The sequence below is a fragment of the Mesoplodon densirostris genome, chromosome 10 (assembly GCF_025265405.1).
Source record: "Mesoplodon densirostris isolate mMesDen1 chromosome 10, mMesDen1 primary haplotype, whole genome shotgun sequence".
NCBI classification, from domain to species: Eukaryota; Metazoa; Chordata; class Mammalia; order Artiodactyla; family Ziphiidae; genus Mesoplodon; species Mesoplodon densirostris.
Window position 1 is genome coordinate 103,390,755 of NC_082670.1, and position 26,247 is coordinate 103,417,001.

Here is a 26,247-nt window from a genome sequence, read left to right on the forward strand (position 1 = left end):
GTCTGGGTGGGGCCTGAGATTCTGCATTTCTACCAAACTCCTGGGAGATGCCCAGACTTCTGGTCCTCCGACCACAATTCGAGTAGCAACAGCTTAGAGTATTGGTTCCCAAGTATAGTTTGGGGGCCTACCAATCCCATGACATTCAGCCAGGAAAGGTTCCGCAGCCAAATCAGCCTGGGAAACCCTGTGTGGCTCTGTAACTCTCCACCACACACAGCACAATCAAGGCTGTCCCTCTGCAACAAGGAAGAAACCAATTTTACCCAGTGGGTTCTTAAACACCTTTGACCACAGGATCCTTTCCTTGGGCAGGGGCGTTGGTGGTGGGGAAGACTTCTTAACATCCTTGTGAAGTTTACAAGACATCAGCAAGAGTGGCACACTCTTTAGAGCCAGGTAGGCCTGGGTTCACATCCCTGCTTTGCTACTTTCTAGCTCTGTGATGTTGGACTAGTGTCTTGATCTCCCTGGGGCTCAGTTTCCTCATCTTTAAAGTGGGGACAAAAAACTCTGAATCATAGGGTTATTGTGAGGATTCAGTGAGATGCTTGCAAAGTGCCTGGTGCACAGGAGGTGGTTAAGGAATGACAGTTCCTCATCTTTTCCAGCAGTTCTTCTTGGGACACTTGGAGTTTTCTGCTACAGTTGCAAGTGAGGCTGCCCCTTTTTTGGGACCCACCAGTCTGGATGCGGTCTATATGTTCCCCGAGCCCAGCAGGCTTGTCATCCTGGGGGAAGCAGGATGCCACTTCCTATTTCCTCCCTGCCACCCCCCAGCCCCCCACGTGGGTTTGCCTACATTGGTTCTTCCTGTTATCTGTCGCCACCCCTCCCTCACACACGACACCTCCCACACCCCAGGCTGTCCTGATTTCTCCTCCTGTGCCTGAAATAGACCCATACCCGAATTAGCCCTTCTTGGTGAGGCCCTGCTCACAGAGCAGTCTTGCCCAGCCCCTGACATCTACGGGGTGTGTGTGTGTGTGCTTCCATCTTTGGTCACTTTGATTCTGGGTGGCTCAGCCAGAGGTCTAGGGCAGGGGATGGGAGGATGAGGTGGGACCAGAGCTCCGTGTTTTCCAGGAGTGGTGAAGAGTAAATGATCTAATGGATGAGAAACCCGCAGCCAGAGATGCCTGGGATGCGTGACGCTGGAAAAAAGAAGACTTTCCCTCCCCTTCAGTTCTCCAGGGCAATGGTTTCACGACCAAGCCCTAACAGCTCCCAGGAGCAGTCTGGGTGACTTTATGTCACCTAATTTGGGTACGGGGACGTATCTGAGAAGATGGGAGGGTGCAGAGATAAGAAACCTTGGAGGCAGATGAATGGAATTCCTTCCTGCCTCCCTCTGCCCCCACCACTCATCCCCGAGGAGGCCAGTAAGAATGCAGAGACTCAGAACAAACGCTCCAGCACAGGCAACAGCAAGAAACACCAGTCCACATCCCAGGGGCAGAACTAGGCCCGAGCCCAAGCGAACCCCCGGCCCGCTCACTCCGTGAGAGAGAAGAGAAAGAACGTCCACTGGTGGCTCAGCCATGCTACGGGGTGGGGCCCAGGAGCTGAGCTCTGGCCTGGGTCCCCCTGCCTCGAGGGAACTGTCGAGTCGAGGACCGGAGCCTCCAGTGGGGACCCAGACGCCAGCTTCAGCCTAGGTCCTGACCCCGGGCCTTCTTCCCAAAGCCAGGGCCAGGAACGGGCTTAGGAGAGGGCCACGCCGGGTGGGACACTGCTTCTTGGGGGCCAGATCTGAAGCCAAGGTCATGTCCCTCTTCCGGGCTTCACCGGGGGTCAAGGGCCCAACAGGAGCCAGTGCCATCGTGGCAGCCATGAGTGGGGGCAGAGCTGGATCCCCGGTGGTGGCTTCTCTCTTAAGCACCTGCCCCGTGTGAGAGGACGACCGTCCCCTTGCTGCCCATGCGCATCCAAGTCTGTGCCGTCCAGACTAGGGAGAGGCAAGCCCAGAGTTGAGGGTGCGGGAGACGCCCATCCAACCGAGACCGAGAGCTCGCCCTGGGAGTGGGAGACGTACCATTGACTAGGCTGGTATTTGCATTATCTGCAGCATTTGAACCTGCCGCACCATCGGCCGCTGCGGGGGTGGGAGGGATGGAAAATGCAGTGTGTCACAATGGAGAAAAGCAACAACGCAGGACAGCAACAACAATCGACATGAACCAACTTGTGGGAAATAAGATGACTACATTCTTAAAAAAACATCTCCGTTGGAGATCAAGAAACTCAGATTTGGGGGTGGAGGTGAAATGTTCCCACAGAGATGCCACAGAAGTCAGGGGGAAAAAACTCAGACGTGGAGGGTCTTTGAAATAAAATATGGAGGATGATCACTGTGGTTACGCAGGGTGGCAATGTTGGTGGTGAGGTCTGGGCTGAGGCACCCCGTTGGCCCAAGCAATCAGGCGGGTGCCTTTCAGAGAGGGTTCTGTGAGAGGGTCTGGCTGACCATCAGGGCCAGAGGCGCTCATGGCCAGGAGTCGATTCAAAATATTCAGCGAGCAGTGCAGTGCGGGCACTGGCCATTCTGAAGGGGTGCTTGCTATGACCATTGCTGTGTCCCGGAAGAACATCCGTCCATGGCAGTGACTTAGGATTCATGCCCTTGACTCAGGCTACTGCCCATGGCCAACTCCTCCTTCCCTGTCACTCAAAAGATTGCCTTGGTGACCCCTATAGGAGATGCCCCACCATTTAAAAGGTGACATCAAGCATGTGGTATTTTGTGCATGAGACAGAGAAAGTACTAGCGAGTTTTCCTTAATTTAGGAATCAAAAATGATAGGATGTGCTCCAATTCACTCTTGCTGCTTTTTCTTGGGGTGGGGAAACGGGTTCTGCGGGAAGGAGAGGGAAGAGATGCCGGGTAAGGTGGCTGTGCTGTGAGGTGAGGGGGAGGTGGGACGGGCTCTGTGGGGTCACGGGGTGCTGAGTGGGCTGAGGGCGTGAGGAGGTGGTGGTGGTGCCATCTGCACTGAAAGCCCTGGAAGGGCAGGTAGGCAGACCGGGGTGCTGGCCGGTCCCGTGGGGCTGGCAGTGCCTGGGGGCACAGTGGAGGTCTGGTGGGGCAGAGCCCCCAGCAGTCAGGTACCCCCTTTAGCTGTGTGCTGGGGATCTAGAGCCAGGGCTCAGGGTCAATGGCTGCTGCTATTTCTAAAACCCCATCTACCCTGAAGGGTGTCTTACTGTACCTGGTAGCTGAAGGCCATCCCCCTTCTTCACACCTGTGTGATGATTTTTGAGACATGTTAATGAAGGAGAAGCACATACAGCCTTTTGTGTGTGCACGCGCACACACACACGCACACGCGCACACACACACACCGGTACGCCTGGGGTCATCCTGAAACGGGAGGATCTAAGCAATGTCCCTGGTGGAGGTGATGGAATGGAAGTGCCGAGGGGGTCCAGCCTGGCTGTGCTGCTCGTGGGGGCCTGAGGGGCTGGGCTGCCCTCCCAGATTCCTCTGTCACGTCCCCGGCACATCCCACCTCTTCCTTCTACACTGATGTCCCCATCCCGTTGGAGTGCAGGTAAATGTTCAGCAAGGGACTCTGACCTGTGCTTTGGGGCAGAAGAGGTCTGTTTTTTTACTGGCATTTTAAGAAACACCAGTCTGGCCCATGGGAGCTTCTGGGTACTTGTGCCCCTCACCCAGGCCCCAGTGAGGCCAAGGAAGTGGGCAAAGCTGCTGCAACCTGCCCAACTGCTCGCACCTGGGGCCACAGCTGGCCATAGCTGCTACGTCATTGTGTGGACGCTGTCCTGACATGCTCTGGGCCTCTTGGCCAAGACTTGGTCCTCAGTTTCAACCTCAGCTCTCCCAGATCACAGCTTATTTCCATTGCTCCTGCTGGTTGGGCCATCATAATCTTAGGGGTACCCCACCAGGAAATGGGTTTTGCCCGTGGGAACAAGTATCCTTTGATCGTGACCCAGACTTGGTGCCTGGCTGACCTCTGAGAGCTGGAGGGAGGCTGGCTGCCCCTAAAACTGAAGGAGGGGTCATCTATTAACTCATCTCCTTCCCCTGGACTCCAGAAGGTCTGGGTATTGGGCCCCTCCTCTGGAGCTTGGGGAAGGAGACAAAAGACTGCAGATGTGAGACTGGGGGGTGTCCCCGAGACCGAGTGTGAGTGTCGGGTAAGTTGTCAGCTGTTCTGGGCCAGAGGCTGGGCCTTGGATTTGGGCCTGGTCTGATGGGATTGGGGCTCATGTTTTCCAACCATCCCTCCTCTGCTCTGAGAGGCAGCTGTAGCCCAGGCCGACAACCTGCTGCACCAAGGGGAGCCCATGGAGTGAGGAATCTTGTTTGCAGGGGGAGGAGGAGGCAGAAGCCAGCTGAGATGGCAGCTCTGGGGACAACGGGGAGAGGCTCACAGAAGTTGATTTGGAGGCACACATTAGGCCACCTTCCCCAGAAGACCCACCTCTGGGCAGAGTCTATACTGGGTGAGTGTGCAGCTCTGCTCAGTGGAGTTGAGAATAGCGGAGGAATTCGCCCAGGTGGGGATTTCTACTCAGTATCAGGGGTGATGATGGGAACAGGTCACACTTGAGGCTGGAGACTCAAGAAAAGGCTCAGCACCCTTGGCCTGGCCCAGGGGGAAGGGGGGCCCCCCATGACATGACTGGACAAGACAGAGACTGGAACGAGACCCTGGAGATGGAACAGACAGAGCCTCCTGGCCCAAGAAGGGCCTTGGGGTTACAGGAGGCAGCTGTTGGCACAGGGTATGGACATAAAAGGCACTCAATAACTGTTTTGTCTAGTGAATGAGTCAACGACAACAAAAATGTGGCCTTAAGAGCTCCTTTTCTGGTCCACAAGGGGGTTGGGCTTACCTTTCTTGTCCTTCTTCTCTTCCTCCTCACCGCCGGCCCCCAGCAGGGTAAAGATAATGCCGGTCTGAGAGTTCACACCCACGGCGGTCACCACCATCCGTCCGGAGCCCTCCATCACATGAGTCCCTGGGGAAGGGGACAAAAGCCAAGTTACCATTGCACGGCCCAAGCCCCCTCCCCCAAGGAGCGGAAGGCACTGGGTCTCAGTTGACGCCAGGCAATTTGCCTGCTGAGGTCTTAGGGCACCACCTACAGTGAAGGTTCAAGGTGTGTACTCAAGGTGGGTCCTTTAAAGATGATTTCACCGTGGGATAGTGCTGTGATGGGCCTGGAGCTCAAATACTGCTATACCTCAATTCTCAGGCCCCCAGAAAGCTCAGGCCTACCACCTCCCACCTGCTCCTAGAGAATCCCTTCCTCTCTCCTCTCTCTCCCCTTCCCCCCTCCTCTCTCTCCCCTTCCCCCCTCCTCTCTCTCCCCTTCCCCCTCTCCCAGTCTTACGGGCCAAGCAGGGACCACGCTCTCTTTTCCTTAATGATATATCTAGAACCAGACCTCGTTCTGCATGCAACCAGCAAAAAAAAAAAAAAAAAAAAAATGCCAACTAAGCCCTGGACAGGACTGCTTAAAATGGGGTCCACCAACTTCCCAAAGATCTGGGGAAAGAATTCAGGGCTCTATGAAGTTGGATTAGAAAACAATGACCTCTTTATTTTCACAAACATCAAACTGAAATTTAGCATTTCCCCCTATTAAGAACATAGGCAATAAACCCCAGGAGTGTCAGTGGTGGCCACAACACCATTACATACGTTACAGAAATCATGGGGTTTTTTAAATATTACTTTATAGCTGTTGCAGATACTTTTTAGGCATGTCCTTATTTTACACCTAAGGCAATTATTACACTGACTGCTGGATCTTGTTATTCAGTGTGCTAATAAAGAAGCACATATGTTACTACACCACACATTAATTCTTTTTTAATTACTTTAACTATTTCAATATAATTGGCTTCCTTTGTGATCCAGTGTATTTTATGTATTTCAAAGCTTTATTCTGAATAGGGGTGGCCCATGATGACCTCAGACCTCCCCAGGGGTCTGCGGTGGAAGAAAAGTTAAGAACTCCTTTCCTAGAATTTTAGATTTTTAAAACTGGGTTCCAAAGCGTCCTGGAATTCTTTCAGGGGGCAGGAGGGGAGCCATAGGGGGCAAGGGAGGCCTTTAGTCAGAGTGGCCCCAATTTTATTCATCTTTGGGGTTTCTGTGTCAGCTTTTATTTGACAAGAGGGCACTCTGCTTAGTAAAGAATCTAGATAAATGAAGTTGGGCCTGTCAGGTGTTCATTTTTTCCGATTTTCATTTTTACCACTCTGGCTAGAAAGCTCTCTACAATGCAGCGTACAGTTTCTCCTTCAGCAGAGAACTAACAATCCAATCCTGCCTGGTGCAGGGTCTCCAGCCATCCCCAGGCCGCACAGGAAGAGCTATACCTGGTCTACCAGACAGACGGCCACGGCCACTGACCCCAGCCACTACACGGCCCTGGTGACTTGCTTCTTGAACTCCTTCTGCTGTTGAGAGATTTTCCTTCTTTCCCCTCAAGATGGATGGTCATTTCCTCCTGTTTTCAGGCTCACTTGTCACTAATGGCCTTCTCCTGGCCTCCCAATTTGCTTCAGACTTGAAGTCTAGGTGGACAAACTCATTAGAATTGTATCTAAAATAAGAATCAAGAGGTTCTGAGTCAGGGCAAGAAGCACTTTCATTAAAGCAAGGAATCTATTTTCACTTTTCAAGAGGTTTCACCCACCACTTCCTTTTCCTTCTGGGATCTGAGAGACGTCTTGAGACTGTGTGTGTGCATGTGTGTGTTTGCACACGTGCCTGTGTGCGTGTGCATGTGTGGTGTTCCAGCCTCTTGGCCTCCAGGATCTCAGGATCTTAAAGTGCTTTACAGACAGACAGATACCCTCCAGTAAGTTCCTTTGAGGTGGTAAAGGTTGGTCTGTCCATCCATGATGGGTAAACCAAGTCATGAAGGCTCCCAGAGGCAGCATGGAGCCCAGCAAGCTGTACCAGAACCTGGGTTCTCAGGTGGTGAGCTCCTCAGCTGGCTCTTTACCCATTCCCAGCCTCTTCTGTCCCCAAGCAGGGAACAGTGGGGACCACAGAAATGAGCTCGGACACTGACTTCAGGCCGATCAGCCCAGGCCTGGTGTCTTCCCATCACAGACAGACCCTGAAGCACACTTACCCCGCAAGGGGCACAAACGGGGAGAACCTGGGCCCAACTATGGGACTTTGGGAACTACAATAACTTGCTGACAAAATGCTTTCTCATGCACGGTCTCAGCTTGTGTGGGAGCTGGCAGGATGGACTGTTAAATACCAGCAGTATTAGACAGAGGGGGAAACTGAGGCCCAGAGAGGTCACACGTGGGTGAGGGTGAGGTCACTGTAGATCTTTAAAGGTGAGGGTTGAACACACTTCAGTGCATTCACAGGGCGTAGATGGCAGGGACAGTAACCATTGCTACCTTCTGTGGGACACCTACTCCGCTCCAGGCATCGTGCCCTAACCCTAACCCTAATCCTTCACACGCACTCATCTCATTAGTCCTCATACTAGCCCTCGGTCGACAGAAGAGGAAACTGAGGGAGAAGCAGCTTGCCCAGGTCACCAGCTGGTGAGGGACCAAGCCCTGGTCCGGTTTGTCACATATTGCTCTTCCCCAGGAAAAAAGGCTTCACGCTGTGATTTCAAACATGTTTGTGAAAAAGTTGGCTCTGCCTGGGTGGCGATGGAGAAGCTGTTCCCCACCTCCCCAGTCCTGGGCGGGATGGAAAAAGACACAGGGGGCCAGTTTCCACCCAAGATAATCAGACCCCAAATCACCTTCTAATCTAATCACTCCCATCTCAGCAGGGAGCTGGGGGCCCTGCACTGGGAGGCCAAGGAGGAGGGAGGAAGGAGGAGGAAGCCAGGGAGGTGGCCTCTGGCTGCAACATGGGGACGCGGGGACATGGGTTGAAGGCACAGCATGGCCCCCACCCAGCGTCGATGAGCCCTGGGGAGTCCTCCAGGCCCCAGCATCAGGTGGTTCAGAGACGTTGGGGGCATCAAACTCCCCCTCTGGTCCTCCCTCCCTCTGTGCCCCAGCAGCACGCCCAGCCCTCGCTCTGACCATTGCCCCCCGGCTCAGACACCCCCCATAGCTCCCCAAAGTCCAAACACCTTGGTCAGCACCCCCCTGGATCAGACCTCAACCTTCTTCCGGCCCTTGACCACTGATTCCCACACTGCGCCCTCTGCCCTGGGAGCAGCACAGCTCACTGGGCCCTCCTGTCCAGCCCTGCTCCCCAGTTCCATTCCCGCCTCTGCTCACACAGTTATCACCGCCTGAATGCCCTTCCCCCACCTCTTCTCCAAAACCTCCTCCTCAAGGCTCAGGACAAATGCCTCTCCTCTTAGGTGACTTCCCTGACCCCAACAAAAGGACATCACCTCTCTCCTCTGGACTGCCCCCCGGGGTTTCCCCTGGGGGTGCCTCCCAGCCCGGTGTCCCCACTAGCCTGTGAGCCCCTGGAGGGCAGGTCTGAGGGCGAGTCCTCCCCTCCTGCCGCAGCGGAGGCTTGTAGCTGGGATCCAGCACTGTCCTCCCTGCTGCCCCCTTTTCTGTGTTTCCCATGGTGGACATGTATTACATTTGTAATGGAGAATCCACACACCCTCAATAAGTCATCTTTACGGTTTCACAAAAGGTCAAATTCATCCAGCCCAGCCGTCCTCCCTGGGCTGCCCCTCTCCCCCACCAGGACCTCACAGCCTGGCTGCCCTCCTGCAGGAGGAAGAACAGAGCGGACCAGGTCACCCCCAGGCTGCCACTCCCCAGCCCCAGGATCCTCTGCAGGGGACAATGTTTAACCCCAAGGGCTGCAGCTCCAGCAGTGGAACCAGAGGCATGTAAGCCATGGGTCTTTGGGTGCAGACAGAGGAGAGAACCTTTTGGGGAGGGGGGCGCTGGCTGGGCCCTGCACCAGGCTCCCAATTCCATGGTCCCTTGGGTACCATGCTGTAGCCTTCACCTCCTTATGCTCCCATGGAGCCCCTCAGAATACACAGCATGGAGGGTGGTTGATAGAGAGGACCCTAGGCTGAGGAGGAGGGGACTGGGAACAAGTCTGGTGTCTGCTGCTGATGTGCTGTGTGACCTGAGGCCAGCCGTCTCCTCTGTGGACCTCAGTTTTGTCCTCTGTAAAATGGGGAGGTCTGGCTTAGGTCACCACCTCTCAACGGTGAAGTCTGGGCACCTTAGGTCCCAAGCAGATGAGGGCCACTCCTGGGTGGGGTAGGGCAGCCTCCATTAAAAGGCAGCATCTCGGGGAGTTCTGATGGGCCAGCAGAGGCCTGAGCAGACAAACTGGCCATGTGTCACTCCCTTCCAGGGCCACGCTTGTTCATGGGATGAACAAGTGTGGTGGCGTCCAGCTCTGTGCTGGGCTCTGGGGCCCAAGGGGCCTCTGGTGGTCCCTGCCCTCCAGGGGCTCACAGTCTAGTTAGAGTTGAGGGGAGCAGACAGGCACACACATAAGCAACAACACAGGACAACAGAGACCCAAAGGTCCCTTGGCCGGCGGGGGACACAGCCCAGGCTAAGGGGGGAGATGGGACAGTGTGATGGCTGCAGATCAGCTGGGCTGAAGCTGAGGGCTAGTGAAGGGAGGGTGGCCTGAGTGGAGAGCTGCAGGGTTGGGTGTCTCCTCGGGGTTCAGTAGGGAGCTGCCAGAAGTATTCTGGGGGGAGGGAAGAAGAGAACTAATATTTATGGAGGTTCCCTATGTACCCCGTGCTATCTGAGCCCCTTTTCCCACTCGGTGGCCATGGTCCCCGGGTGAGGTCATTATCATCACCCGCATTTCACAGGGCATTGCTGGGGCAGCCGGGTGGCTCCCGGCTCCTGTGCTCTCTCCCTTGCTGGGAAGGCTTGTGCACAAAGTCAGAGGCAGAGCTGTTTGGGGACACAGCCCCGAGGAGCGAGAGGGAGGCGGGCGAGCGGTGAGGGAGCTCTGTCAGCATCTAGCTCCTGCCTATCCGTCCGTCCATCCATCTGTGTGCCAGAAAGGAGCTCGGGCCCAGGGAACACTGCGGGCTCTCACCAACAGGACGGCCTGTCCTGCCCCACCTGAACCTTCATCTCCTCTCCCTGGAGATGACTTCTGCGGCCTCTGACCTGGCAGCTGAGTGTGGGCCAGAACTTTCCCAACTGCAGGCTCAAAGCCCATCTCTGCCTCAGACTTGCTGCAGGCCTAGTCCAGATGGCATCTCGGGGCCAAAGCCTCATGTGACGGCAAGTGGGGTGCACTGAGCCCCAGTTGGCAGAGCTAGAGGAGCCTAACTTTACAAAATGAAGCTTCTTAGCCCAGAGAGGGCAAATGGCTCAGTGACGCTGCACAGCACGTGAGGCACAGGTAGGGGCTTAAACCCAGAGCTCCCCACTCTCCTGGTTTTGACTTCCTAAGCCTCTCTTTGGACAGGGAGAGGGGGGAGGTCAGACCTTCTAAAGGGTCTTTTCCTGGGGGTGGAGAAGGGCAGAAGGGACGGAGGCCTTCTCTGGGGATTATTACCTGCCTCTAGCACAAGCACCAAGCAAAGCCAAAGCGATTCCCAGGCCAGACGCGCTTCTGTCATCATTATTGTTATCAACGCAGTTCGTAACGGAAATAACTCATGCTCGCAGAGCGTTAGACAGTCGGCAAAGCGTTCCATGGCCCACAAGCCCGTGCCCCTCACAACAGCCCTGTGAGGTAGGTTTCAGCGCAGGCACAACCCCAAGCCCCTCCGCCCACCTGTGGCCTCTCTGGCTCAGAGAGGTTAAGCGATGGCCCAGGGTCACACAACCGTGAGCGGTGGAGCCGGGACTTGAACCCGTGCTCTATCCACTACACCCCGCTGCCTCTCATGGAGAAGAGGCAGGGTAGTGTAATGGAGAGAGCGCGGGCCGAGCGGCACACTGGGCCTTCCTGCGGTCACGGTGCTGTCCTAGGCTCCCTGGTGGCAGCAGCAGTGGTGGTAGGTCCGGCTCCCCGTGCCTGGCCTTCCGCTCGGCAGGCAGGGTGGGCGGCAGGCCCGAGAGAGTTTGTCGATGTCCTGGGTAACCTCATGCTGTTCATGCTCTGGTTCCAGGGGTGATGGAGGAGGGTGGGGTCCTGCAGGGGACCGAGCCAATGGGCCTGCTGCTTTTGAGGACAGTCCCCACCCTGGCCCGCTGGCCCCTGGCCCTTCCATGGCCACATCGATGGTGCCTGGTTGTTGGTTTCCCCGTGGAATTCACTATCAGGTGCTTCAAACAGGCCACGCCGCTGGGTAATGAAGTCACGGGGTCCTCGGAGGCGAGCTCGCGCGTGGGCGCTAGGAGGCTGCCGGGCTGGAGTCTCCCTCTGGCCCTGGCCTCGGTGGGGCTTTACACGCCTGCTTGGGGCCTCAGTTTCCCCAGCTGCAAATCAAGACTGCAAATCCCATGGTTCTCTAGGGATCTGTGAGTCCACTGACAGGCTGTAAGGTGACAAGTCTGGACATTTACTTCTCATAAGAGGGATTATTGCTTTCATGGGACTCTCATGGGGGTTCATGACCCAGGCAGGTTAAAAACCACTGGCCTTCCAGGAAAGGCAAAAGAATGCTGAGGACCTGCTCTGTGTCAAAGGAGGCTGAAGAGGCAGGACATCTAAATGCCATGCGGCATCCTGCGCTGGCTCCCAGCCTGGGGGACGCTGTGGGGACAGTTGGCACACGTGAATATGGATGGTATGTCGGGTATCAGTACTGCATCAATGCTTCCTGAATTGACTGCTGTGCTGTGGTTATGCACAAGGACCCCTTTTCTTGGGAGACACACCTGAAGTAGGAAGAGGCCCTGACGAAGGAGAGAGGGAGGTTCTTGAGAGCAAGGGAGGCACAATGGCAATAGCAGGTGAACCAGAGGGGAGGCCATTCAGGCGTTCATTTTACTAGTCCTGCAACTTTTCTGAAAGTTTGAAATTATATTAAAATACAAAACTAAGAAAAAATATAGGCCGAGGTCAGAGTTTGTATTCCAGGGCCCACCCATAGGTTGTCAGACCCACACAGGCTTTTGAAAAATTGGAATTTCTTCCCAACGTCTTAAACATTGGGAGACTGACCTGAAAAGTCTGAATCTCTTGCTCCCCTTGCAGAGAGCGGACTTCGCAGCCACACGGGGGGCACGTCCACGGGCAGCAGGGGAAGCAAGTGAGTGCTTGGTTTGGCGTCCACACTCCCCCTACCTCACCCCGTGGACGTGGGGACCTGCGATTTCTGCACGTTTCTACTCTGCCTGGGCTGAAGCCACTGCAGACATGGGCCTGTGTCTGCCTGTCTGTCCTGGGCGACAAGCTCCAGGCCTTTAGGATTTCCTTTGTGCCCTCAGCTTTGGAGACATCCGAATCTTTCTGAAGGCTGGTCTGCCCCCATTTGTCAGATGGGGAGACTGAGATCCTGATGGGCAGAGGTCATAGCGGGAGCCAATGCAGGGCTGGAACCTGGAGGTTCTGCCTCCAAAGGCTGTGTTCATTCCACACCACACAGCATCTCACACGTGCACCATTCACAGAGGACAGTCACATCTGTCCAGGCATGTGGTCCCCACAACAGCCCTGTGGAGTAGGCAGGGGGGAAGGGCTCCTCACTGGCTCACTGCACAGACACAGACGTGGAGGCTTAGAGAGGAAGGGATCTTTCCAGGGTCAAAGGTCAGGCATGGCAGGCCACCTGATCCAGAACTGAGCGTTCTTTGCCTTCCTCTAGGCTGAGCCAGTGTGCCAGATGCCATGTGGGGGTGTCTGAACTACCATGAGGACCCTGCAGGTGCCCCCAGCATGGTCCCTCTGTGTTTTCTGAGGGTCATCTGACCAGAAGGCCCAGCAAAGCCACCAGCACAGGTGAAGGGTCCGAGATGTCCGGTCATGTGAAAGTCCAAATGGCAGTTATGCAGGGTTCAGAGCACTGGGGAAGACAGCAATCCAGGGGAACCCCCCGGAGGAGGCAGGCTCGGGCAGGCTGAAGGTGGGGAGGAGCTGGATGGGGGAGAGACAGGGCCAGCCCAGGAAGGGGGGAAAGGGGACACATTCAGGAAGAAGGAAGGGAGGGGAAATGGACATATAAGTTGGGGTTACTCTCCCATTTCACAAGTGAGAAAATGGAGGCTCAGAAAGGGTAAGAAGATTGTCCAAGGTCTCCCAGCCAATGAAGGGCAGAGTCGGGATGTGAACCCAGGCTATTTCACTCCCAAGTCCAGGCTCCGTCCGAGGAACAGGGAAGGGAACCAGCCTACCGTGAGCACCCCTCCGGCAGGACTGTGCTGGGTAGGGGCCTCACCTACATCCCACACCAGGACGTCACTGTTGTCCTCACAGGTAAACTGAGGCTCAGAGAAGTGAAGTGACATGCCCAAGGCCACACAGCAAGTTCATTTCAGAGCCCAGATCTGGCTCAGCCTGCCCAACTCTGCTCTTTCTACAACGCAGCGCAGCCTCCCTCCTCACTCTGGCAGACAGTGCCTGAGCCCTAAGGTGTGCAGGGTCTGGGGTGGAGCTGGGCTGACCTCCCGACAGCCTCAGGCTCAGGCTCCCACCCTCTTGGACCAGCCAAGGATGGAAGGGGCCCATAAAAGTGAGACCTGTTAGATTTGTTTGGGTGGTGGGACTGTGGATGGTTTTGCTTTTTATTTTATTTGAGATGCTTTGCGCAGCACAAAACTCAATCAGCATGATGAGGCTGTGCCCGAATGGGCCGAGTGCAGTGTGACGTCACAGGCTAATGCATGGGTCCCAGGTGGCGCAGGGCAGGGGTGGTCAGGGAAGACTTCGTGGAGGAGGTGGGACAGAGCAGATGGGCAGGAGTTAAATGTGCAATGGGGAAGGGAGAGAGCCGTGTGGGAGGAGGGAACGGCCTCAGCAGAGGCAGGGCAGAAGGAAGGAAACACGGCGGGTCTATAGCAGAGGTGCAGGTGAGGACAGGTGTACTGAATCTGTGACTCACCGCAGGGAGAAGCACTGAATGCAGCGCCCATTCAGGGTTTTGGCCTCCTCTACAACAGACCCACCCATAGCCTGTCCAGGCCCTGCTCACACACAATCAGTGACGGGGAACTCACTACCATACAGGCAGCCTCTTTTGTTCCTAGAATGGTCCTGACTGTTACAGAATTCTTCTCTTTCCAATTAGAGTGCTTTCCATTGGGCTGACCATGCCCCTTTCTCACTGTTTTTTCCCCAGGAGCCTGGGCTAAGCCACTGCCCTCCCTCTCTGCCACGCAGCTGGGTTTCTGAATGTCAGTACTGCAGCTCACAGTCAAGTTTCATTTTCTTGAGTCTAGTTCACCCTGCACTCTGGCCATCTCTGTGGGTACTGACTCTTGCTTTCTCTTTGTCAGCCTTCCTGGACTTGTGGTCTCTGTGAACTTGATGGGCATACGTTCCATACTGCAACAGGACAGAGCTCCAGGGAAGGCTGCTAGAAACCTTTCACCAGATTGCCAGCAGTTCAAGAGTCAGCACAAACTGACCGAAATCCCCTGGCCTCAGCAGAGCCTTCTCCATCTTGCCCACAAAGACACCACGGGAGACCCTGTCTCCTGTCTCCTGACATCCAGAGGCCCAGGGTCTACTCCATTTGCCTGGGCTTCCAGCCAGATGGATAGATCGAGACTAGACTGGTTGATTCCACTTCAGCTGGCCAGCCGACTTCCCAACCATCTCTGCCCTGTTGCTCTTTTCCAGCGTCTTTGCACCTGTGCCCACCTCTGTGGCTGGTTGCTCGTGCTTCAGGTCAGTGATCCTGAACATTTTCTCTCCCCAGCCTCCTGCCAGGGAGCCATCCCTCCTCTCCTTCCTCTGTCTGGAAGCTTCATCACTCATCCACTCAGGCCTAGCACCTCCCCTTGACTTCCACTGATCCTCATGACCCACCGGCCACTTCTCCCAAGGATGCTCGCCTCTCTGACAACCACTTCAGCCCAGAGGTCAGAACCAGGGCCACAGGGCGATGACCATTTACTGAGCTCTCATGTGGCTCTAAGTTCCAAGAGGGCATTTGAGGCTTTCCAGGATCACTTGGTCAGATCCCCCAGGGCCTTTGCACTCGCTATCCTTTTGCCTAGAAGGCTCTTTCTTCTCATTGTTCTGGTTTTAGCTCAAATGCAACCTCTTCAGACAGGCGTTTCCCTGATCAACTAAGATTCCCGTCCCCTTCCTCAGGGTCTCTATCTCACTATAATGGTGTAATGTCTCCACCTGACTTATCACTAACTGAAATTATGTTACATATCTGCTTGTTTGTTCCTTCCTTGTCTGTCTCGTTTACTAGATTCTAAGCTCCAGGAGGGCAGGGACCTTGTTTGTCTCATTAACCACTGGCACATAGTAGGTGGTTAATAAATGTTGGTTGGATAGTTTTTGATAATAAATGCCCCAGACCTAATTCTCCCTCCTTTTTACCATCGTACCCTGCAGACATGCTGCTCCTCCTCTGGATTTCTAGGAAATCCCACTGTGCCTCTGCTAGGAGGGCCCTTTCTCCACAACTCTGCTTGGTGGACTCCTACTCACCCCTTAAAACCCAGCTCAATTCCACCTCTCTGGATAGTTCTGTTCTGTTGGTTTTCTCACACCTTCCTCACTCCTCTACTGTGGAATTAGCTGTTTGCTGGTTTGATAAGCTGGGGGGCTTCCAAGGCCAGGGGATGAGTCTGTATCATCATGGAAGGGAGGGCCCAGGGCCTGGCCCAGAGCAACTGCTCAGAGGATGTTTGCTGAGCACTGCTGGACAATAAAGCCTTTTTGGTGTCCCTGCTTGGAGGGGGGGTATTTCACCTGTCTGGTGCCTCACCTCTGCAGGGTCTCCCCTCCTCTCTTGCCCCCTGCAGCAGCCAGACTGAGATCTTAAAAATGTAAACATGATCAGCTTACTGCTGATTCCAGAGAATCCTCATCGTACTCAGAAAATTTATAAACTCCTGACCATAGTGCACAAGGTCTCCCTCTTGCTCATGGTCCTGCCTCAGGGCCTTTGCACTTGCTACTCCTGCTCCCTGCTATACTCTTTCCCTGGAAAGTTGCAAGACCAGCTCCTTTCCATCATTCACACCTCAGCTCACACGTGGCCTCCCCAACCTCCCCCACCACCTGCACTCCATTGCCCTGCTTTTTTTTTCCATCATATACCTATTACCCTCTGGAATTTTTACATTGTCTGTCTCTCCACACTACACTACAAGCTCCTCAAGGCTGGGGCCTCATCTGCCTTGTACACTGCTGTGTCCCCAGCCTCCAGTCCAATGCCTGGCATACAGCAGGCAACTAAAGTAGGCATCACAAGACTGATTCTTTCTCATCTCTAACGAGAACAGGCTTCCATGTTCGACTTTTCAGAAAATCAACTTACTAGAAGGTAAGTTTCATGGGGGCAGGAATTCGTTGTCAGCTTTATTCACTGTGCTCGCCCCAGGGCCTGGAGTGCTGCTGAGTGCACAGTAGGCTCAATGTACGACTGCAGGGGAAAAGGGAGGGAGTTCTCGTTTGGGGCCGAGTTGGCCAGAGATCCGGAGACAAGGACCAAAGTCTCTGAGACCCTCATAAAGGGGACATGGATGCCCCCTGGGCATGGGGGCAGGAACCGGCAATGGGAGTGAGCCCACCGTGGGCCACAGCTCACCTGACAGCAGCATGGGGTCCTTGTCCACAGACTTGCGCACCTGGTCAGACTCCCCCGTCAGGGAGCTTTCATCGATCTTGAGGTCATTGCCCTGGATGAAGAGGCCGTCTGCAGGGAGGAGGTCGCCTGGTAGGAAGAAGGGTGAGGGGGTCAGTCAGCAGGGTCTCAGGTGACTGGAGAGGCTGGAATATTCTCTTCAAGGCATGATTATAAGGAAGGTTCGCCTTTGGGAACTGGCTGCCTAGAGTTCCCAGGATACAGGAGCCAAGATGGTGCCCATCAAAGGACAATAGGTAGCTGAAGCCTGGGGCCAGGGTGAAGGGCATGAGGCCTGGAGGGCTGAGGTTAGGTCCCGCAATAATGCTAGCTTGGGTGGGCGTGTCCTTCAGTTTATAAAGTGCTTCTCTTGGCATGGCATGGATTTGGGGCCCAGTTTTCTCAATGATTCAATCTTCTCTGGTCTCAACTATGTCTTGGGGAAATTCTTTTGGAAGGGATTAATCTCTCTTGACTAGGCTGAAAAGCCCCCAAGACAGGCATGTTATCAGAGGAAACCAAGCCCCCTAGGGCTGAGTGAGGAGAGGCCTGCCAATCTTTCCCCCATCTTTGGCCTCTACTTACCTAGGACATATCTCATCTAAATCCCCTTTGGTACCAGCCTGCTCACTTTCTCCATGGCAGTATCACAGGCCTAGCATGTTCGCTCATCCATGTCCACTCCCTACAACACTTTCTCTAGCCCAACAACCATCCATTAACAGCCAAATCAGAGGTGGGAAATGGATTTCACCTCATCAACCCATTCTGAGTGTTAGTGGTCCTTGGAGTGTTATATTGAGAAGGCGTCTGAGGATGTATCTAGGCTATGAGCTGAGATTGATTAGGAATGTCTGCTAAGGGTAGAAGTCTGGAGAGTTGTGGTACGTGTGCTGTGTATTTGCCGTTTCTGATTTAAATGGATTCTGGAATCTTACCTCCAGAAAGGAGCCTTCCACCTCTCCAAGGAGCTCAGAAGACAACCTGGCTTGGGCTCAGCCTTCAGGGATCCACCCCCTGCCCTGGGCCAGCCTCTCTGGGTCCCACCTGTGCCCAGATGCCAGCTCCAGCATGTGGCTCTGTGGTTGGGTCACTTACCATATTTGACCTGGGCAATATCCCCAACCACGATCTCAGCCACAGGGATCTGGACCACCTGGCCAGCCCGGACCACGGTGAACTTCTGCTCCTGTTCAATGCGGCTCTGCAGGCCCCGGAACTGTTTCTCTTTGCTCCAGTCATTGAAGGCCGTGACCAGGACCACGCAGATGACCGAGAGGAGGATGGCGGCCCCCTCGATCCAGCCCGCCTCCGCCTCCCCTTCATCTTCTGCCCCGCCCTGGGCTGTTGCACATCCTGCAGAGAGCAGAAGGAAGCAGGTGGGGTGGGTCAGCCAGGCAGAAGGGGCCTCACAGCAATCAACAGTGCAAGTGCTTCAGGATCTAAAATGCAGTTTTGCAGATGCCCTTTCCTTCCCTTCTTCCAGCAACTGTGAGGCAGGTTCCTAGGCTGGGGCGGGAGCCATAGTGCTGGACCTGCCCTCCAACAAGCGGGTCTGAATCCTGCTGCTGCCCTCTATGGTCCTGGGTAAGCCTTCCCTAAGCTTTGTGTCCTTATCTGCAAAATGGGAGTCACTGAGACCACCTTCCAGACTCAAGGGGAGGAAGGCAAAAGCTCCAGCCTGTGCTTAGCACACAGGAGGTTCTTACTCAGCCCTTGTTGGATTTGAGCCCCGACTCCACAGTGAGGACACCGACACTCCGAGCCACTTGTCTGATCCACAGTGACCCTCCACCCCACACCCTTGCACCACTGAACCTCCAGGTCTGGGCCCCACATTGCTTAAGGCCTGCCAGACCCAGCACTGACAAAGAAAAAGAAGACACCAGACACATTTGATGCCAAGGCCTCAGACTGGAAGGACTTGAAGACAGGTCCTGCCCACGCAGTGCTGAGCCCTAGGGCCTTTCCAAGCCCCTCCGCACATCCCGTCTCCTGCATCCCCACAAGGATCCGGAAAGTGAGAGGTATTACCCCCATGGACAGATGTGGAAACTGAGGCCCAGAGAGATGAGTGCCATACCAGGACTGGCCTAGGCCCTTCCTTCCAATGGGCAGGGGTTGGGGGGTGGAGAAGGGTCTCTCCAGCATCTGACGATCCACTCCTAGAAAACTCAGAGCGGGCCCCTTCCACCGAGGCTGGGCCCCACTGGGCCATTCACAAGGCCTGCTGTGTGCCAGGCATTCACTTTAATCCTCAAGCTGGCTGAGAGGAGAGAAGCGGTTCAGAGAGGGACAGCAACTCAGCCAAGATCACACAGCAGATCTGGAGTTTGAATCCAGCCCTGGAATCTGACACCGGACCTGGGCTGCCCACTATCCCTGAGCCCAGCAGTCCTCTCTGACACATGCTGGCCTCACTGGGAAAGTAGAAAATGTTGCCAAAGACCCATGGTCGACTGTCTGGAAGTCTAATTCAGTCCCAAGGAATAGAGAACAGCAGTTTCAAGAGTCCCCAGCATGACTCTCTAGGAAACGAGGGGTTGAAAGCAACATGACCAGAAGGCCAGGTGGTACCAGGGAATGTTTTCTGGCTCTCAGCTCCTGGAAGGGTCAAGGCTCAGCTGGTGGGCCCATGCTTGGGATGATACAGAGTCATTGCAGGCCAGCGGTGTGGGTCACCAGAAAATTCCACATCTTTCGCTGAACCAACCACTCCTCATCGGCTAATAAACAACTATACCACTGTGTGGGGTTCTCAAAGCCACTTTTCCTTCCTTTGGGAATTTCAGACTTTTCCAATAATTTTAAACTGTTTAACTGAACCAGCCTTTGGTGGTGATGACAAGCATTATCATGGTGATGATAACCAACATCGGGCTAGCTCTGAGTTCAAATCCCAGCTGTGTGCCCAGAGCTATCTGCTTAACCACCGTGCCCTGGTTTTCTCATCTTCAAAACTGGGGTAATGCCAGGTGCTCCCTCCTAGGTGGTGGTGAAATCTGGGGAGAGGCTGTACGTAAAGCACCTGATGCAGTGAGCACACAGTAAACGCTCAGTGTAAGGGTGGCTTCTTGTCCAGCACGTGATGTCATCACACAGGCAGCCTGAATGGGGCCTCAAGCCCCATGTGTCGGAGGGGATCCAGCTGGACTTCAGAACCACATGAAGATGGGAGGAGGGGAACTAAGGTGTCCCTCTACTAGTGAACGACACCAGTGAAATCCCCCAAACTGGGAAACACAGGTGAACCTTGCTAAATAGAAACCCAGTACACGGAGATGCATTCTCTTGGACTTCAGGGGAGTGATTCAAGATACAGAGCCCAGTGCTTCTCCTTCTGGGACTTTTGTTATCCCCTCCTCCTGCCACATGCTCTGTAAGTGGGAGGGCTGTTTTTTCCCTGTCCTGTGCTTCATCAATGGCCCCCTGCTTTAGTTACTGAAACGTTTAGGACACTTAGAGACAGTCCAGGACAGTGAAAAGCCTTTAGGCCCTGGAACTGGAAAGACATGGCTTCAAATCTAGGCTCTGCTGTGTGATCTTGGGTAAGTGACTTGGCCTCTCTGAGTCTCAGTTTGGACAGCTATAAAGTGGGATGACCCCAGGAACTTTGTGAGCCCAGGGCTTTGTAAGGGTCTGGCATGTGGTGAGTACACAGCAGACACTGGTCCTCTCCTTTTCATGAGCTTCTCTCTTTGGACTGACTTCTGAGAGCCAAAGGCACGGTAGCTGAGTGGGTCCACACCCTGTTACCTTGACTCCAAGCCCTGTCTGCTGCCCTTGCTGATTCAACACCAAGGAGCCCTCTGGGCCCTTGAGGGCACTCACTTGGCCAGCAAAAGCCCATGAGCTTTTTGAGAACTGTCTGATGATTACATGGTGCCCTGGGATGGCAAGAAAGTAGGGATGCAGATTGCTTAAGCTATTGGGAGCCACCAAACCCTGAAAACAACTCCTGCTGCTTTGGTGCAATTAAGGGAAAGAGATGAGAAAGGGGAAGAAAGAGGGGCGTGGGTAGGCCCTGCTGAGGTCTCCTGTGGGGCTCCCTTGGATTGGCGCAGGGACAGGATCTGGAGATTGTGACCACAGGGTCTGGGAAACCTGCAGCTGCCCTCCCTGGACCCAGGGTTTTCTAGGATGTGGCCGCATACTGTCTGTGTGACCTTGGGGAATCCACTTGGCCTCTCTGGGCTTCCCTCTAGTTGTTCATCAGTAAAATGGGAAAACTACTTTCTAGGTGGTTACCAGGGCCTGGCATCGAATAAGGACTCTCCAAACTGGTCAAGCCACGAACATTTTCTAAGCACCTATGATGTGCCAGTCACTCTGCTGGCACTCTGGCACTAGGGGAGCTGTCACAGGCAGGGAGTTGGAAGCATGGGGTATGCCTATCCCAGCCCTGCCACAAAAGTGTTGTGTGACCTCTGACAAGTGTCTGGAGGTCTCTGAGCCAAGAAAGCAAACAGGGAAGGGCTGTGCATGCTGCTAGGCAGTCTAGAGCCTGTTAGTTCATCACCAGCGTCGTTTTATACAGAACTGATGCAGCCTGAGTCTGACATGGCAGGGGGTGGTCCAGGCAACATGGAAGGTCCAGAGCTCAGAGCTCAGGCCGGGGCCTGGGTGTCGGGGAGGAGGTAGCAGAGTCACGAAGTGCAGGACCTTCATCCTGTGGGACTGGAGTGTGTGCATCTGCCCTCATCAACTGAGTGTGGCCTGAGCTTCTGTCCCAGCTGGAGGGAGGGAGGGGCAGTAGAAAGAACCAGAAGCCTTGGGTTTAAAATCCAGCCCTACTGTCTAAAAGCTGTGTGACCTTAGGCAAGTCCTTCCCCTCTCTGGGCCTTGGCTCCCACCTCTCTAAGACGGAGGTGATCCCAGCCATCTGTGTGCAGGGCTGTGGGAAGGCTCCTCCTGGTACAGCCTGGGAGCCTGATCCATGTTCCCACTGCACCCCCTCTACCATCTGCCTGCTGAGTTCTAATCTTGCACTAAATTGGGTCACATGAGGTCACTTCTCTGGGTGGCACTGACTCAACCCGGTCACTTTCTGAGGAAACGTAGCCGAGGGATAGGAGCGTGGGCTCAGGAGCTGGAACGCCTCGGTCTGAGTCACGGTGCTGCCGCTTCCCAAGTCATTTACCATCTCAGGGCCTTGGTTTCCTGGGTAATAATAGCACCTGCCCACGGGGTTGTTGTGAGGGTCAAGTGAGGATCAAATGAACTTTTACCCTAAAAGCTTTCAACTAGTGGCGGCTCTAAATATAGCAGGAATTACCCTTCTTATTATGCTTTGTGTTGCACCCTTAGCTTTGTCCAAGGCTCATGCAAGTAGCCATGTGCCATCTTCTATATTTTCTGGAAAACTTCTGCAAAGAATGCTGCCCATTATGCATCTCTCATAATATCCTACGTGAAAGTTCATTCCAGAATTCATTGTCAGGGGACGTGCTATCTTCCTAAAGAACTACCTTTCCTCCTTGTTGATTACTTGAGCTGTGCAAATCATCCTAATTCACTTTCTGCTTTGGCTGCCAGAAAGTTCAAAGTCAAATTTATATCTCAATCATGGTAGCAAATTTATTTGCTTTAAACCCTCTTTGGAAAGAGGTCATGCAGGAAAAAGAAATCAGCTAGTAATATGAGGTATAAAATTGAGGTAGTTGGCCAGAGAGACTTGGCTATCCAGTTTCTCAGAAAACTCTGACCTGGGAGGGGGTGGGGTGACAGATGTTCAAGGAACCTCAGAGACCACTTTCTCCTTTGGGGAAAGGAGGCTCATAAGGGTTATTTCTTACATGCTTTTCACTTTTTTTTTTTTTTTTTTTTGCCGTACGCGGGCCTCTCACTGTTGTGGCCTCTCCCGTTGCGGAGCACAGGCTCCGGATGCGCAGGCTCAGCGGCCATGGCTCACGGGCCCAGCCGCTCCGCGGCATATGGGATCCTCCCAGACCGGGGCACGAACCTGTATCCCCTGCATCGGCAGGCGGACTCTCAACCACTGCGCCACCAGGGAGGCCCTGCTTTTCACTTTTTATTTGCTTGCCTGAAGCAGTGACCCTAGTAGGATTTCTACTTACAAAGCACATTGATTAGGAAATGCCTAATTATAATTAATAACAAAGAAAAGTGTTTACACTTTTCTATTAACGCCAAATCAGATTATAAAAAGCTAACAACAAAAAAATATGTGATCCCACATATCTCATGGTATGTATGTGCATATATATCTGTCTGCCTATCTATCTATGTATATATGCATAGAGTGACACAGGTTTAAAAGACTTTGTCATCATAAAGGAAAGCTGTCATGGAGCTGGTGAAGCCCTAGCCCTTGGGAGGTGCTCAATTTCTGGAATGAAGAATGAGTGGAGGTTGAGGTTTTCTTTCCTTTCTTTTTTTTAAATTGAAGCATAATTGATTTACAATGTCGTGTTAGTTTCAGTTGTAGAGCACAGTGATTCAGTTATACGTGTGTGTGTGTATATATATATATACACACACACACACATATATTCTTTTTCAGATTCTTTTCCCTTATAGGTTATTACAAGATATTCATTAGAGTTCCCTGTGCTATACAGTAGGTCCTTGCTGGTTATCTATTTTATATATAGTAGTGTGTATATGTTAATCCCAACCTCCTCATTTATTTATGAGGTTTTCCATTAGGACTTCTAAGTCCTGACTTTGAGGAAGTGGGTTTGCCCTAGAACCCTCCCTGGGTGAGTGGCACAGTGTTTCCTCCACCCACAAAACAATGTCCCCATTCAGAACCCAGGACAGGTTTCGGGATGCCCTCTCAAGTCCGAGACTCGTCACGTGGGAAAGCATGTTCAGCATTGGGCCCACAAGGGCGTACCTGACACTGAACCAGGCTAGGACGGGGACTGAGAGTCCTTCTCCCGCAAGGCACACAGCGTGGGATCCCTGACGGGGATGCAGGGAAGGAAGCCCGGGGCGTTCTACCCGCAGCGGCTACAGGTCCAGCACCTCCAGGTGCCCTCTGTGTGTGCCACGCTGTCCACACAGCCCTTCACCACCTCCCTGTAATAATCCTTCGAGGTGAGGTCTGTCGCCCTGTTTTGCAGATGAGGAAACTGAGACTCAGAGAAGGAAAGTGACTTGCTTAAGGGCGCACAGCTGGGAAGTGATGGAGACAGGATTCTAACCCGGGAGAATGGGCTCACTTCAGAAACTGAGTCTTCATCCACTTTATTCTCCTTCCACACTCAGAGAGCAGTGGCTGGCCGGGGAGAGGGAGAGTGGCTTTCTTGGAGCAAAATTTCCCTTCCTGATCTTCTAGGACAGAGGTTGGCGAACTTTCTCTATAAAAGGCCTGAAAGTGAATATTTCAGTCTTTGTGGGCCTTGCTGTCTTTGTCACAGTCACTCAACCCTGCCGTCGTGGTGGGAAGTCAGCCACAGACAGCATGGAAAAGAAATGGGGGTGTCTCAACGAAACTGCATTTTTAGACGATGACATATGAATTTTCATACAATAGTCACGTGTCGTGAAATAGTATTATTTTGATTTTCTTTCAACCGCTTAAAAATATAAAAACCAATCTTAGCTCACGGGCCACATAAAAACAGGAGGGGAGACGGAGTGGGCCGTGGGCTGAAGTTTGTGATCCCTGTTGTAGAATATCAGGTGCACAGACCTCTGATGTCATCATGGATTTTTTCGTAGTTGCAGGCCTTGAGGAGCCAGCAATTTCGGGGTTCTGAGGAGAAACCCAGCGTTGGAGCTGAAACAGGGTTGCTCAGAAGCTGGAGCACCCAGAGAGCAGGGCACCTGAGAACAGGGCTGATGCCCTGCCAGATCAGAGTGTGGAGGTAGGCCCCGGGTGAGTGATTCGGGGGTTCTGTCCCCAGCTGTGAGAGTGGGGAGCTCTTAGACAGCAGCCTGGACAGAAAAGTTTGGGGTCACCCACCCTTGGGCTCCATCCAACACAACCAGAGTCTCTCAGGGAGCGGTCTGGGCAGTGGTGTTTTTAGCAAGCCCCAGTGCAAAACCTGGGGACAATTTCTTCGCTGGGTGACCTCGAGCCAGTTAACTCACTTCTCTGTGCCTTGGTTTCCTCATCTTTAAGATGGGCATAATCATGGACCCTACTTCATGGGGTTGTTAGGACAGCATCTCAGCCCAGAGCTCGGCACCCTGTAAGTGCTCAATAAACACTCACTCTAACATGACCATTGTTGGTCCAACCCCTGCATTTCACACATGGGAGAATGGGAGCCGGGCACTCTCAGCCTGGGGTCGGGCTCAGCCACCCACTAGCTGTGGGTGAGGCCCTGCCCCTTGGGCCTCGGTTTCCTCACCTGGAGGGAGCCATGGCCGCGAGCCCCTAGTGCCCTCCTGTGTGGCCAGGCACGCACGCTGCCGGGTGGGCAGCAGGAGCCCCAGGCCCTGTCTTACCTTCGTTGTTTTCACCGGGCGGGTGGTAGAAGGACAGCCCCAGGGAGATGATGGCCGCGATTTCCAGAATGATCAGCGTCACGTCTTGCAGTGCCTCCCAAACGAGCTGCAGGAAGGTTTTTGGCTTCTTTGGAGGTATAAAGTTTTGCCCAAAAATCTGCTTTCTCTTTTCCAGGTCTGGAGCGGTGCCTGGCAAACCTGCGGACAGAGTGCAGAGAGGTTGGCCTGGGGGCCCAGGAGACACACACACGTTCCGGGAATCATCCACATGGTGGAGGGAGGAGAGAAGGGGAGAGAGGCAAAAAGAAGGCAGGGGGCTGGCAGGCACCCACCAGGAGCCCGATGCCCAGTGTTTGCTTTGGCCCAGAGGGTCTCCTGAACAGAGACACTAGCGTGCTGGGGTTGGAGGACTGGAACATTCTGCTGTTACAGTTGTGGGGCCTCGTGGTCTAATATCTACTATCATAGATAAGCTACCACATCGCAGCTTCTACAGCTCCAATAGTCTGTCGTGCATTTGCTCATTCATCCAGTTATTCATTCAACCCGTGCTTCTCTCACTGCTGCAGGCCCAGCCACTGTGAGTGCTGGGGTGTGTCCCACGAAGGGAAAAGCCCCACACTCAGGGATGCAGGATCCCAGCGGTCCTGGGAGTCCCACAGTCTACGGTTCAGGGGTACAGGACATGGGCATGCCTCCTGTCTGGGTTTCTAGGTGCTGATGCCGACAGTGAGACACCCACCTACCGCCGCCAAGAGCCGGACTGGCGAGACCTCATGGGAGAGCCGGGGGTGGCTCGTTCACAAAGAAACCCCACACCTGCCTTGCCTATCAGTGCAGGTAAGCACTGGAGATCCGCTGTCCTGCCTGTGCACGGGAGGGAGGAGCCCGAGCTGAGTTATGCCCATTTCATAGAGGAAGAGACCAAGGCCTTCATGAGACCCAGAGGTGGCCTTGACGCTGCTCCTGAGACCTGAGAACCCAGGCCAGCCCTGTTCTAAGCACATGGAAATGTTGCCCCCAGCCTCTTGTGCGGTGGTGGCATCTGGGAGCTCCATATCCAGAGCAAGCAGGCACGACGTAGGAAGATTCAGGGACTGCAGGGAGGCCCTGTCTTCCTTCCTTTGCCCAGTTCTACGCACAGACAATGTCTGAAATTCTTCCCTTTACCTAAAAGCTCCAATTCCTTTA

The 26,247-nt window shown here is 54.0% G+C and overlaps 1 protein-coding gene across 7 annotated transcripts in view; it reads right to left on the bottom strand.

Moving 5' to 3' along the window:
- The window catches only part of ATP2B2 (ATPase plasma membrane Ca2+ transporting 2), a 207,597-nt gene that overhangs the window by 54,325 nt on the left and 127,025 nt on the right, over positions 1–26,247 (bottom strand). For 5 of the 7 annotated variants that reach the window (XM_060111352.1, XM_060111353.1, XM_060111350.1 and 2 more), the window contains 6 exons: positions 25,057–25,254; positions 17,734–17,991; positions 16,600–16,725; positions 4,864–4,989; positions 3,210–3,242; positions 2,036–2,095 (listed from right to left, as the gene is read on the bottom strand). In XM_060111352.1, coding sequence (XP_059967335.1) covers positions 2,036–2,095; positions 3,210–3,242; positions 4,864–4,989; positions 16,600–16,725; positions 17,734–17,991; positions 25,057–25,254 — 801 coding nt within the window. The remainder of the gene's footprint in view (positions 1–2,035; positions 2,096–3,209; positions 3,243–4,863; positions 4,990–16,599; positions 16,726–17,733; positions 17,992–25,056; positions 25,255–26,247) is intronic. The other 2 variants (XM_060111354.1, XM_060111356.1) reach the window with 1 other exon arrangement.